The 15,248-nt window shown below is 39.8% G+C and overlaps 1 protein-coding gene across 6 annotated transcripts in view; it reads left to right on the forward strand.

Moving 5' to 3' along the window:
- The window catches only part of DNAH6 (dynein axonemal heavy chain 6), a 342,612-nt gene that overhangs the window by 222,596 nt on the left and 104,768 nt on the right, over positions 1-15,248 (forward strand). For all 6 annotated transcript variants that reach the window (XM_058428736.1, XM_058428735.1, XM_058428738.1 and 3 more), the window contains 10 exons: positions 1,107-1,259; positions 3,145-3,285; positions 4,674-4,916; positions 6,972-7,139; positions 7,644-7,879; positions 9,065-9,326; positions 10,478-10,601; positions 11,103-11,299; positions 12,836-13,039; positions 13,785-13,910. In XM_058428736.1, the coding sequence (XP_058284719.1) occupies positions 1,107-1,259; positions 3,145-3,285; positions 4,674-4,916; positions 6,972-7,139; positions 7,644-7,879; positions 9,065-9,326; positions 10,478-10,601; positions 11,103-11,299; positions 12,836-13,039; positions 13,785-13,910 (1,854 nt within the window). The remainder of the gene's footprint in view (positions 1-1,106; positions 1,260-3,144; positions 3,286-4,673; positions 4,917-6,971; positions 7,140-7,643; positions 7,880-9,064; positions 9,327-10,477; positions 10,602-11,102; positions 11,300-12,835; positions 13,040-13,784; positions 13,911-15,248) is intronic.

Raw genomic sequence — 15,248 nt, forward strand, 5'->3', positions numbered from 1 at the left:
GATTTGAATCAAAAATTAGAAACTACACAAATTACTTTACTTAAAACTTTAGGAGGGAAAAAATGTCACAGGACACATAAGAAAATGGAACAAGATAAAGCAAAAATAAATTAGAATACAGAAAACTACTGTTTGCTCTTGGGGAAAATTGACAGACACAATTATACCAAGTTTATTAAGAAAAACAAAAAGTTTCAAATGAAGAAAATAAAATAACAGATATCTTGTCATAGTTAAATATATAGTACTCAAGCTTTTATATAACTAAAAAGTTAACTGAAATAAAGGGTAAACGACAGATTACTTTTAAATATTTGCATCAGTGTTGAAAGACAAAAAGTCTATTTCAAAATATGTAAATTACTCATGCAAATTTGAAAGAAAACTCCAAGATGCAGGTGGTTGCAAAGTTTAGACCGATTTTTTAATGGACAATAATAAATGTGGGATAATATTTTCCCTTGCTAATAATCAAAAACATCCAAAATAAATTCCCCAAAAGGAAGCATTTATTATACCTCCCAAATTAACAAAAATAAATGTTAAAAATTGATGAAGTCACACTTGAATTGGATGAGAAATAGTAAAATCTTCAAAATCCAGAAAATATTTATGCATTTAATTGCTAATCTCACTCCTGGGAATTTGTTTCAAGGAAATAATCCAACTAAGGAGAAAAGCTATATGCCTAAAATTGTTCTTATAATGTAAACAAGACTGTAAACTATCTCTGTCCGTGTAAATGTATGGTGCATCAGCTCAATGGTGCCTTCTGCTTCTATATTTGTGATAAATATGATGCGTACATACAGAACTATGGGTTAGTATTAATGATGAAATGGTAACTGAAAGGGGCAGAATATAAAATACTTGAACATATGACTTGACCCAGGTAAAATGGGAATGCCTGCTAAGAAACAAAACACAAAGGAAAAATGAAAAATCAGTGTACTTGCTATGTTAGAACTTCAGGGTTCCATGTAATTTTTAAGATTATCTTCTCTTAAAGATGAAATTGATTCATGTGAATTTTAGAATAAATATTTACTTTATAATAAATGGAAAATGATTGAGCAAGTTGTAATGATCACTGCTTTCTTCTACAGATTGTAGTGGAGGAGTTCCTAGAAGATATAAATAACATCCTGAACTCAGGTGAAGTGCCTAATTTATTTGAAAAGGATGAACTGGAGCAGATTTTAGCGGCCACCAGACCAAGAGCAAAAGAAGTAGGGATTTCCGAGGGGAACAGAGACGAGGTAGGACGTGCCAGAGTAGTTATGTGGCTTTATTACAAAAAGGTTTCTTCACCTTTTATTTAACTATTCACTGATTCCCTGAAGGGGTCCATGAATAGAATTTTTTTCAATATAATTGGTTTCCTTTGTAGTCTATGTATTTTATTTTCGGTGTTTAAAGCATTGGGTCACCAGACTTCCAGAAAGTTCTGTGGGAAGCAGAAAACAGAAATCCCACTGCCCCACAGAGGTCATAGTCTTGTCCAAACTGGCCAGCCTCTCTTATTCCTCTTTAAGCACTAGTTTATTTCACACACTGCAGCATCCTGCCTGTGGAGGGCTGAAGGCATAGGTCTAGCTAGCATTGTTGATGCCCTTGCCTAGCAGCAGTGTTATGACACAACAAAGCAGGAATGTGTCTTCTCTCACTCATTCGGGAACAGTGTGGCTGCTGTACACTTCCATTCTCCAACACCATGTGCTAGATCCCATACACCATTACTTGTTCACCCCAGCTTTTTTCCTTGTTTCTGCACCTTCTTTAACTCTCTGGCTGTTCTTTCTTATATCTTTACTGTTTCCCTTTATGAGAATTGTCTCTCCTGCTAAGTCAGAGATTATAGGTACAGATGCAAGTCTATTTCTGCTAATGTAAGCAGGAAGGGATTTATTAAACGGACACAGAATCATTGGAAGGGCCAAAGAAAGAAATTCCAGACTGAACTCCTTGGAATGAATATAAAATGTACACTGTAGAAGTCAATGGTCAAGGAGGTAGCTGCCTCTGCCACAACCATTCCTACTGAATCAGGGAGCCACTAAACCAGTCAGTGTGCCTCTGCATCAGCCGCTAGCTCCAGAGCCACGTGTCCTCCATCACATCAGGAAGCAGCTGAAATCAGGAGCCACTTCCAGAAATAATAGCTACAGGATAGTTTATCAAAGAACTAAGAATTGAACTACCATTTGATCCAGCCATCCCATTACTGGTATATACCCAAAGGAAAATAAATCATTTTACCAAAAAGAGATATGCACCTGTATGTTTCATTGCAGCGCTATTCACAATAGCAAAGACATGGAACCAACTCAGGTGCCCATCAGTGGTGGATTAGATAAAGAAATTGTGGTATGTGTGCACCATGGAATACTACACAGCCATTAAAAATAATGAAATTGTGTCCTTTACAGCAACATGGATGCAGCTTGAGGTCATTATCATAAGCAAATAATGCAGAAACAGAAAACCAAATACCACCTGTTCTCACTTATAGCTAAACATTGGGTAACATGGACATAAAGATAGGAACAATAGACACTGCAGAATAAAAGAGCAGAGAGGGAGGGAAGGATGAAAGGGTTGAAAAACTACCTATTGGGTACTGTGCTTACTTCCTGGGTGACAAGATCAGTCATAGTCCAAACTCCAGAATCACACAATATATCTTTGTAACAAACCTACACATGTACCCCCAGAATCTAAAATAAAAGTTGAAAAAGAAAAAAAAAAAAACTCCCATACCATGCAACTTCTGCCAGGCTCTGCACCTGTAAAACCTGATGCTGTGCAGCACCCTGCCCGTCTGTCCCAGATGTCCTCTGTCCCACAGCAAAACCTTGTATGACTGGCCCTTTATTCAAAGGATCTTCTTAAGTACACAGGTGAAAGGGACCTAAATCACATCCAGAATCCTAGCCGCGATGGAGTTTGCAAAATGTCATTTTTAATCTTTCCAGACTGTGTGAGAGAAAGAGGTTGGAGTGAATGTTGAACAAGAAAATTTACATATCTACTATGCTGACATTTTATATTTGATATTGGGAGCCTCAGATGCATTAGCCAACACTTATTTTCATTGTTGCTTAATCATTATTTTAAATTGAAAAATAGCTTTCTTTTTGTCAGGTGTTTCAATACTTTATCAGCAAAGTGCGTCAGAAGCTGCACATTGTTCTCTGCATGAGCCCAGTTGGGGAGGCCTTTCGGTCCCAATGCAGGATGTTTCCATCCCTTGTGAACTGCTGCACCATTGACTGGTTTGTGCAGGTTGGTGACATCCCAGGATATCTCTTTGAGAAGTTGGACTTGCTTGCTCTTTAAAGGGGTAACACATTGTCCAAGAGTAACTTATGGGTACCTGTATTAGCTTTAAAGCCTCCTAGGAATTTATTCATATAGGGAATGACCGTGGCAATCATAGAACAAAGACAAAACAGAATTTGTAAAGGAAGAGGAGACCATTGAATTTAACAATGTGGAAGTTATCAGCGATCTCGACAAAATCTGTTTCAATGGATGGTGGGGGAAAGGGTTCAAGAGAGAAGAGGGGAGAGAAATCTGAGTCAGTGGTTATAGGCAACACTTTTGAGTTTTGCCCCAAAGGAAAGCAGAGAGATGGGGCAAGAGCTAGGGGACATGTGAGGTCAAGAGAGAAGTATTTTTAAATGTGAAACACAAGCGGCGTGTATGTGTGCTGATGTAAATGATCCAGAAAAGATAAATATACTGATGATGCAGCATACCGAGTTAAGCACTGTGGGACCAGTTTCCTTGAATAAGAAAGAAGGGATGAGAATGAGTCGTCAAAGAAGGGGCTGACCTGGTCAAGGTGCATCCACAGCCTACCCCTGAGTAACAGGTGGGGAGGCAGAATATATGAGCACAGATGCAGGTAGGTGGGAAGATGTGGGGGTAAGAGCTCATTGAAGTTCTGTTTTCATTGCTATTGTTTTTTAGTGATATGGGTAGTAAGGTCATCGGCTGAGAGTGAAGAAGAAAGACTAAGTGTCAGCAGTTTAAGGAAGTAGAATCGGGTGTGAAATACTCAGGAGAGCATAAAACTGATATATTAGAAAATGTAGAAGCATTTCTGGGCTGCACTAGGAAGCTAATTATCAAAAATTTAAAGTGATACTAATTGGCAAGGTTGTGCATTTTTCTCCAGCCATGCTCAGCTGCACAGTTGCAGGCATGGAGTAAGAGAGTTGCATTTGACCAATGTTCAAGTGAGTTCAAAGAAGCAAGAGAGGAGCAAAGGAGTTGAGGTGTGCAGGACAGTGATTATAATGATGGACGTGAGGTCCCAACTATTAACAAACAGAGTGAGGACATAAGGTCCCTGTAACATATGTGATTTATTTATGGAATTCTAGAAGCACCCAATCATTAATTCATTCAGTCAACAAATATTTATTGAACAACTTCTGTGTGCGTGATACTGTGGAGACATATTGGTCAGTAAATGCAGACCCAGGCACCTCTCAAATGGACAGAGCCCTTCAGTTCATTAAGCACCATAGACATGAGTAGGAGTTAACTAGGTAAAGAGGGGACTGGGCAGGGAGGAGTTCCCGAGAAATATGTTTTTCTTGGTATTAAACTGTATGTTATTGAAATGACACAACAGATTTTCTAGATTTTTCCTTGATTCACAGTGGCGCAAAGAAGCACTTCTTTCTGTGTCAAAGACATTTTTCTCACAAGTCGATGCTGGAAATGAAGAACTGAAAGAAAAGCTTCCCTTGATGTGCGTGAATGTTCACTTGAGTGTCTCCAGCATGGCAGAGCGCTATTACAATGAGCTGCGCAGGCGATACTACACGACACCCACCTCCTACCTGGAGCTTATCAATCTTTACCTGTCTATGCTGTCTGAAAAAAGGAAGCAGATTATTTCAGTAGGTTCAATATTGTCCATGAAAATATTGTTTTGCTTGAACTCAGAACTCTTGAGAATGCATGGAAACTCTATTTACTGTCTTACCTGTCAGGGCCTTGTATTAGTCCATTCTCGCACTGCTATGAAGAAATACCTGAGACTGGGTAATTTATTAGAAAAGAGATGTAATTGGCTCACAGTTCTGCAGGTTGTACAGGAAGCATAATGCTGGCATCTGCTCAGCTTTTGGGGAGGCCTCAGGAAACTTTCAATCATGGCAGAAGGCGAAAAGGAAACAGGCACATTTTATGTGGCAAGAGCAGAAGCAAGAGAGAGAGGGGGGTGGTGCCACACACTTTTAAACACCAGATCTCACAAGAACTCACTATCATGATGACAGCACCAAAGGGAGGATGGTAGTAAGCCTTGAGAAACTGTCCCCATGATCCAATTACCTCCCACCAGGCCCCACCTCGAGCATTGGAGATTACATTTCAACATGAGATTTGAGTGGGGACACAGATCCAAACCATATCAGGCCCTCTCCATCCTGACGTGTGCCCCTGACAACCTAAAATATGACCAAAAAGTGTTTCCTGCTGTTGGTCTGAGGGCCTTCTCCTTTTTCAATAATTATATATATTTTCCTTCTGCCATTTATGCAAGTATCCTTGACTCAGTAGAATGATATGGGCATCACAAGACCATCAAAGTTATGCAGTGAACTGGTCATCTCTGTGGTATTTAATACAGAGGAAAACATTTTGTTAAGCAATACAGATGGTGTTGTAAAGAACATGTGCCAGTGGTTCTGACTAAGAGCAAGGACTGGGGTATCAGCCAAACTGTGTACAGCCTATGTTCTGCCTCTGACTGTGCAACTTTGAGCACATTAGTAACTTCTCTAAGCCTTAGTAGAAAATAAGACTAAAAGAAAATCTGTATCTACCTCTTGGACTGTCGTGTAATTTAAGACACTGTTAGTGAATTCCTGAAACTATGATCTGACACATATAAAGTGCTCAGAAATTAGAAGCCGCCGTCATGATCATCATCATCAGGATATTAACATGACCTGCAATTTTCTGCATTTTAAACACACTAAAAATGGAAGCATTTACAATATAGATATTTAAATTTTTTCAGAGGATTTTTACTTGGTAAAATGCCTGCCTTGTGCAATAACTTGACTGATATTTTTGATATCTGCCCATTTGAACCAAGCTTTTTTTTTTTTTTTTGTGACGGAGTCTCGCTCTGTCGCCCAGGCTGGAGTGCAGTGGCACAATCTCGGCTCACTGCAACCTCTCCCAGGTTTGTGCTATTCTCCTGCCTCAGCCTCCCAAGTAGCTGGGACTATAGTCACCCACCACCACGCCCAGCTAATTTTTTGTATTTTTAGTAGAGATGGGATTTCGCCGCAGCCAGGATGGTCTCGATCTCCTGACCTCATGATCCACCCACCTCAACCTCCCAAAGTGCTGGGATTACAGGTGTGAGCCACTGCCCCAGCCATGAGCCAAGCTTTCTGACTCACCTTCGAAAAACAGTTCTTCCCAGGTGTCCCCTTTACCAGATACCAGCCCTTTGATCATGGTCAAGAGTTTTCTACCACAGGGAAGTAGGTTTCAAATCCAGCAACTAGAGCTACACCCTCTGGACCTCATCTCCCTAGGGGTCCTCAGCCCTGCTGGCCAGAGCAAACAAGCTCCCAGAGCTGCAGCCTCCAGGGATTCACATCTGGACCTGTTCCTCACTCATTCAACATGCTACCACGGAGAATAAAAACAGTACCATGTGGTCCTCACTCTCAGTGAGCCACAGCCCAGTAACGTCCCACTGCTGTGGCCAGAGGGCATGGATCCAAGCAACTGTGATGAATGTCATGGCCATTTCTAGAGTTCCATTACCTGAACATTTCCCAATTTGTAATATGTTCACAACCTGAATTATTACAAACTGATTTACCAATTCTGTAGATGTAGAAGTCTAGTACATGAGTAATATGTGTTTGATACCAGTAAACTTAGAGTTTATAATACTCATTATAATAGAAATTTTCATTGTCACTTAGGCACGAGATCGGGTGAAGAATGGTCTCACCAAGCTACTAGAAACAAACATACTAGTAGATAAAATGAAATTAGATCTTTCAGCTTTAGAGCCCGTACTTTTAACAAAATCACAAGATGTTGAAGCCCTGATGGAAAAATTGGCAGTGGATCAAGAAAGTGCTGATCAGGTATGCTGCAGTTCCTGAGAATGTGGAAAAGGCTTCAGTCAGCAACTGATCACTTATATATAATGAGACACGATTGGATTTTTTTATTATATATGTTATTAAAATAATTAAGTGATAGATTTAGCAAAGTTTTTTTTTTTTTAGCAATTTAGCAATGCTTTTAAGTTGTAAACAATCTCCCTCTACTAAATCAGTTTGGGTCTGTCCCCAAGAATTGATGCAGCCCAGTGAATGGGAGAGAGAACTGTGAGAAAATCACCACCTACAAATATAAAGCAACTATGTCTCTCCTAAGACGTAACTGTTTGTTATAATAAGTTTATATTCATTATGCTATTGGCATGGCATAGATGGACAAAGGAGAGCATAAAATGCAATCTAGCTAATTCCCTTTCATCATTACTCTAATCCAGAGGGCAAAGATGACTCATTATTATTGGCTTTGTTTTAAACATTAAAATTCAAATAATGAGGCCACTTAAGCAGTCATGTTTCAATGGTTAGGTCCGTAACACTGTGCAGGAGGATGAAGCAACAACAAAAGTCAAAGCTGAAGAAACCCAAGCAATAGCTGATGATGCTCAAAGAGATCTTGACGAGGCACTACCTGCACTGGATGCTGCCCATAAAGCACTGGATTCCTTAGATAAGGCAGATATATCTGAAATCAGGGTTTTTACAAAGCCCCCAGATTTGGTCATGACAGTAATGGAAGCAATCTCCATTCTCTTGAATGCCAAGTGAGTAATTCAGAGTCACGTATTGCCATGATACCTGGTAAGAGTTCTTTACTGTTTTCCTCCATGGTAATGTATATATTCATTCCCTTCTCTACCTTCTCATTGCTTCAGTTGGTCGTTCAACAAATTGATTCAAGGAGCATTTTCTTCCCCAACATCTATTTTGTACTAGACGGTGGAAGATATATTTTTCTCTACAAGATATACACAGGCTAGTGGGAAGACAGACATGAAAACTAATAATTTCATTACCATGTGAGAGTTGTGTAGTATTGGGTGTGCTGAGAAAACAGTGCCTAAGCCCAGCCGGGGATGTGCAAGTAGGTTTTTTGGAAAACAATGCTCCGTTGGATAGTGGGACCATAGGCAAGCTCAGGAATGAGCTTTGATGTTCTTGGAATGGGATGAGGCTGGGCAGGAGGCCAGTGATTGCATCATGAAAGGTCTTGAATGCTGCACTAAACACTTCAGATTTCATCTTGGAGATACGTAGTTTTCAGACTTTCTTTAGCAATACAAACTTTTTTTCAATAAAATTATGTTGTAATGAACCTTTCTATGTAAAACTAGGCAAAGGGCTCAGAGCGCCACATCACCACCAGGCCTCCAGGAGACAGGGTGGAGAGGTTCCCACTGACCCTTAAACTGGTACCTCAGTAGGACCCAAAGAGCTCTGCAGAGCACAGATAGAGAGCTGTGGGCAAAAGGGACTGAGAATCGTTGAACATTTTTTATCTAATCAGATTTTCATGGTAGAAAGATCAATCTGGCAAAAGTTCAGAAGAGCAAAGTTCAAAGAGACATAAAGCCCAGTTAGAAAGCAATTGTAGTGTCCTGGCAGGTGATTTTAAGGGTGGGAACTATGATAAAGGAGGTAAAATGTGAGTGCCTGCAGCACTTTAAAAATAAAACTATTGTTTCTATAATGCCTTACATTTCTAAAACTATGATTTTGTAATTCTTTCTCTACCAAAGCTGGGTCGCATGGAACCTTAGTCACCCATTTTCTTTTCACCCCCTGAATTAATTGTGGTGCGCCTAACTACCAATTACTAAAATTATAGTGCCAAGATTAAAATTACCCACTTACTGGGATAATATCATAATGTTCTCAGAGAAATACATTTCTTTTGTTCTTATACTACTTCATTTCAGTGCCATTAATATATCATGTCTGTCTTTCAGGCCTGATTGGCCATCAGCAAAGCAACTTCTTGGTGACTCTAACTTTCTAAAAAGGCTTTTAGAATATGATAAGGAGAACATAAAGCCTCAGATATTGGCAAAGCTTCAAAAGTATATTAATAATCCTGATTTTGTGCCTGAAAAAGTGGAGAAAGTGTCCAAAGCATGTAAATCTATGTGCATGTGGGTAAGAGCTATGGATTTGTACTCTCAAGTGGTCAAGGTCGTCGAACCAAAAAGACAAAAGCTCCGCGCCGCACAGGTACATTTTCTGTATTGTGATATTTTATAGACTTGAAGGCCATGATTGCCAGTCATTTCAAGTTCTCTGTATAATGTTACTGTGGTCCTATGCAATATAGACAGTGACAAAACTCTTGGAAATTAGCTTTTGTTTTAAACAAGAGCTGGCAATTTTTTTTTTCAGAAATTGCCTCTGAAATCAGCCTTCTTTCAGCATAAGAGGAACATGAGTTCCTCAGTATATTCATCTGAAAAAAAGGGAATTAATCTATTTTTTTAAGGTACTTTTTAGCTCAAGCATCTGATGGTCTGTATTTCCATTTGCTAAATACTTCCATGCTTAATGGTGTCATCTGAGGTTTTAGAACCAGCTTAACCCTGTCATTGGATGTGAAGCCCTTCATCTTCCCAAGAAGAAAAAAGAATGATCATTTAGTGGAGCAGGTTACTGAAAGAACTGTGGCTATAGAGCAGGGGTTGGCAAACTTTTTCTATAAAGACCCAGAGAATAAATATTTTATGCATTGCAGACTATATGGTCTCTGCAGCAAGTACTCAGCTCTGCTGTTGCAGCACAGAAACAGTCATTGACAATAAATAGATGAATAAGCATGACTATGTTCCAATATAACTTTATTTATTGAGACTGGAGTTCAAATTTCACACAATTATCACATTTCATGAAATATTATTCTTTTAAAGATTTTTTTCTAATTATTTAAAAATGTAAAAACCATTCTTAGCTTGCAGACTGTACAAAAACAGGCAGCAGGCTAGATTTGACCTGCAGGCCATAGTGTGCAGACCTCTGATGTGGAGAACTAGTTAGGAAATATTAGTTTCCACTATGGCATGAATATTTAATTTGTTGCATCATTTAAAATTAATAATCCATTGTGATACCTAATTCATCCCAAACGCTCAGTACACTCGTTTCTCTATTATGATTTATTTTGTTGGGCTTTATTATTGATTTTGTTTTGTTTCATTTACTTCTGTTCTTGTATTTTACTCTAATTTATATTTGTTTTAACTTTATATATCACATCAAAGTCTTTTTGGACATGAAAAGAGGAACATATATAAAATTTTTTTTAGATCTGTATTATTAATGGGCAAATTCAGCCTTCTTTTTGGCCCTGTTCTTAAACAGTTGCTTGATTTTATTAGGCTGAACTGGACATTACCATGGCTACCCTGAGAGAAAAGCAAGAATTACTAAGACAAGTAGAAGATCAGATACGGGCCTTACAAGATGAATATGACAAAGGTGTAAATGAAAAAGAAAGCCTGGGTAAGTAACTCATAAAATTTACATTGGCCAGGAAATGCCTGATTTTCAGAAGTAGGAAGAAGTTTTTGGCAATCGGGTTTCAGCTTTTATCCAATGTGTAGAATGTATTTTCATTAGCCTTCTAGGATCAAATAAGAACTCATATGTTTTATATATTCAACATCCTGTACCTGAACAAGCCTTACTGGAGCATGTTATATTGAAACACAAAACAGTATGTGAATTTGATCCAGAAACTAAATACTACAAGGATACAGAAAGCACTGTCTTCAGCCAGAGTAATAGAGTATCAGAAAAAGAGTTTTCGATATGGAAAAGGCAAACTTAGACTTGGTGCTGAAATGGGAATTAATGCTGAATTGGTGTAAGGTTTCATAGAGATGTATTGACATCATTAGCTAAATAATGCTATTCTGCTATAAAAAGAAACAGGTAGATAAGCTTTTAATACTTTATGAAAATATTTAATTGTACAATCTGATTTTCTTAAAATTTTTCTAGCAAAGACCATGGCCCTGACAAAAGCACATCTAGTACGTGCTGGAAAGCTGACGGCAGCATTAGAAGATGAGCAGGTTCGATGGGAAGAAAGCATACAGAAGTTTGAGGAAGAAATATCAAATATCACTGGGAATGTGTTCATAGCAGCAGCTTGTGTGGCCTACTATGGGGCTTTCACAGCCCAGTACAGGCAGTCAGTGAGTAACCCTGCTTTTTGTAAGGAGGGGTAAGAAGCAGCTGAAACTGGAGCCGGGGGTGGTTCATTTTTCTGAGTTCAGATGGAGGCTCTTCGCTGTAGAGGTTCTTCATGGTAGAATTTCTTTATATATTTCACAGCCCTTCACTCCCCCATCAGCCAGTGATGGTCTTACCCCTAGGCTTTCCTTAACACGTTCGTCCCTTTCCTTCTCCTGTCTTAGAAAGCTATTCATCATTTACACAGCTCAAAAACCTGGGGGGAGGAAAAGAGACAGTGAGTCCCCTACCTTTATGATCAGAAGTGGCATGTAAAGCCAGCCTGGATGAGGTGTTCTCAATTGGTAAAACTGCAACAGAGGGCCAGTCAACAGAAAGGAGCAGGCAGGACCAGGAGGAATCTGTGCTTCCTTAGGCTTTTATTGCTATAAAAAAGAAAGCCTCAGCCAGGTGCGGTGGCTCATGCCTGTAATCCCAGCACTTTGGGAGGCCGAGGCGGGTGGATCACCTGAGGTCAGGAGTTCAAGAGCAGCCTGGCCAACACTGTGAAACCTCATCTCTACTAAAAAAAAAAATACAAAAATTAGCAGGCATTGGGGCGGGTGCCTGTGATCCCAGCTACTGGGGAGGCTGAGGCTGGAGAATTACTTGAACCGAGGAAGCGGAGGTTGCCGTGAGCGGAGATCGCGCCATTGCACTCTAGCCTGGGCAGCAAGAGCAAACTCTGAAAAAAGAAAGAAAGAGAGAAAGAGGAGAGAAAGAAAGAGAGAGAGAGGGAGGGAGGGAGGGAGGAAGGAAGGAAGGACGGACGGACGGACGGAAGGAAGGAAGGAAGGAAGGAAGGAAGGAAGGAAAGAGCCTTTCATTTATCAGAGAATAAAAGTTTCATCTACATGCATTTTCCAGGAAATGAAATTATTTGAAAGAATTTTACAGTCATTTTTTTGAAATGTCTTCCTAAAAATGTTTACCCTTGTCCTTAAGTTATAAAACCTGATATAGTACTCTCACATAGACTCTCCAGGAGCTCTAAGCTCTTAGGGTGCCATATTTCTCACTGGGGCCAATTGTGCTTTTTGGGGACAGACAGTTCTCTGTTGTGCATGACTGCACCACTCATTGAAGGAGGTCATATGCCCACATCCCTTTCCCTCATCTACTGATTGCTTGTACACCCTCAGTCATTGTGATAACCTGAAACTTCTCCATATGCTTTCAGACTCTCCCAACAGGGAAAATACAAACGTGGTTGAAAACCACTGCGACAACCCAGTCATTTACACATGAGACAACTGAGGACAAAATAGAGGGAATTATGTTTCCAAAGTCACATCTAACTAATGGTATAGTTAGAGTACCTAGGCCTCCTGATTTTGGTCTACTTCCTGTGTCCCATGCTCTGATGCCAGCACATCTGTGGAGACCGGGAGGGCTTAGCTCTTCAGCCACTGACTTACCACTGCCCACCACATTTTGCATGTGCCCTCGTTTACTGAGTGTTCCTGACTCTACTCAAGTAAGCCTTCCCCCTTCTACAGCTTATAGAGTGTTGGATCCAGGACTGTCAGTCTCTGGAGATCCCAATCGATCCTTCCTTCAGTCTCGTTAACATTCTTGGAGATCCCTACGAGATACGGCAATGGAACACTGATGGGCTGCCCCGTGACTTGGTATCAACAGAAAATGGCATTTTGGTTACTCAAGGCAGAAGATGGCCTTTGATGATTGATCCCCAAGGTCAGGTGTGTAGCAGATGCTTAAGAAAGTGGCTTTTGGTTCTGCTTAATGTTGAGCTAGCTATTAAAAATTATAAAAGTGGGCTTCAGTGTACTTGGAGATTTAGATTTAACATACATGGAGATTTAGACCCAGAAGAGACTGTTAAAGTCCTCTAGTCCAAGTCCCTCATTTTGTGGATGAGAAAGTAAGAAAGGAAGAATTGAAGTGCTCCCATACTTGATTTTGATTGGTTTTGTTTAGGGGAATGACCGTTCGTTTTTTGTTTTCTTTGAGGGCAGAAATCAACAAATCTTCATTCTTCTGTAGTCCTTGTTCCTAAAAGGTCTGAGGAATGAGAGTGAAGTCAGGGTATGATCAAATTTTGGGGCAAGCCTGACTGGAATTTACAGTTGACAGCATCCCATTTTCTGACTCCCTAAGTTCATGGATCAGGTTGTACTAAATAGGGTTTGAAAGAGGGAGCCACTGTGGAAGCAAGGGAGACAAACATGAATACCATAAACGTGAACTCTGTTCCCAGATGACTCTTTTCTTTATTTCTTCCACATCTAAACAAAGAGAAGAGTCCCAAACATTGTGCTTAAAAGATGTCTTTATTGTCGGGGGTGGGGCAGGGCAGTATAGTTTATATATTTCAAATTTGTTTCTAGATTGAATAACATTTCCACACTTTCTTCTAAAGCTTTCACTTTCTAGCCATTTATTATGCTCTAAAGCAAATGTTCTGCTCTGTGCTTTTCCAAACAGGCAAACCGTTGGATAAGGAACAAGGAAAGCAAAAGTGGTTTAAAGATCATTAAGCTTACAGATAGTAATTTCTTACAAATACTCGAGAATTCAATCCGACTTGGTTTACCTGTCTTACTGGAAGAGGTTTGATTTTCACTTCCTTTTCTCATGTTAGTTCCCAACTTTCAAATCGTATCTGGAATCCTATATAGGCCACATCCCCGTCATGCTAAAGACACCAGTCAACTCCATTTTCAAATTGGTCAGACCAGTTCCTCTTCTCCTTAAACAATACATTATCACATTGCAAGAGGGGTGGGAGGGAGGACCTGTTGACTTTCAGATGTTGTTTTAGTGTTAAGAGGGCTGGTCTCTGTTTCCTGACACTGCTGTTTCACAGGCCTCATTATGGCCCTTGATGGTGAGCTGCCCTGAAAATTCACAACAGTAGTGCAGTCAGGATTATGTACATACACTAATGATGTGAAGCGAGTAAAATATTCTAGTGGATATAAACATTATTTTTTACTTGGGCATAAGTCAGAATTGGATTGAGTGAATTAGATAAGAATGAACTTTTGTTAAAAAAAAAAAAGAAGAAGAAGAAGAAGAAAGAAGAAGAAGAAGAAGGAGGAGAAGGAGGAGGAGGAGGAGGAAGAAAGAAGAAGAAGAAGAAGAGGCAGTGTTGTTTGTTGAGTCTAGGTGCTCCATTTCTTTGGCTATCATTGCAAGAATGGATGTTTTTTAAAATTGTTCCCTCATTCAAACATTATTTGAGAACCAGTCACAAAAAATATAGATGTGGTTTCTGTCCTCAACAGCTTACAATTGAGATGGGGACAGAGACAGTAAACAGAGAAAGAAAGAGAGAAGAAATGAGAGAGAGGGAGGGGAGGAAACTTGTGATCAGAGGTTTGAAAGGGTAAAGAGGGGGCTGGGATAGTCACCAATGGATAGGCCACCAAGGCTGGTCTGACTTAGATATGTAGATAAAGGGAGTAATTTAAGCTGTGACCTATGTAATGAGCTCAGCCATATGCCAGGCTTAGAGAGAAGGGCTTCCCCAGCAAAGGGAACAGCACAAAGGCCCTGGGCACAAAAGAGATTGGTTAATGATCATGGTTTATTTTCCTATAAGTAATAAAGGAACGAGCGAGCCAAAACATGGGCTGTGAGTTGAATCTCAGTTTAACCGTGCCTAGAAGTATCACTGCTTCATCAGAAAGAAAGAAAGCTCAAAAAGACCATGGACCAGGGCAGTTTAGCTGCAGCACCTGCATGATGACTAGGAATTGTAATTAATATGTTAGCATTAACTAATATTTATTGCATGTTCACTCCATGCCAGACTCTGTTCTCAGTATTTTATGTATATTAACTCATTAATCCTCACTGCCCCATCACAAGATAGTTACTATTGTTATTTCGTTTTGTCAGTGAGGAAACTGAGGCATGGAAGGGTTACATAAACTATCCAAGCAG

This window comes from Hylobates moloch, unplaced genomic scaffold (assembly GCF_009828535.3).
Source record: "Hylobates moloch isolate HMO894 unplaced genomic scaffold, HMol_V3 SCAFFOLD_15, whole genome shotgun sequence".
NCBI classification, from domain to species: domain Eukaryota; kingdom Metazoa; phylum Chordata; class Mammalia; order Primates; family Hylobatidae; genus Hylobates; species Hylobates moloch.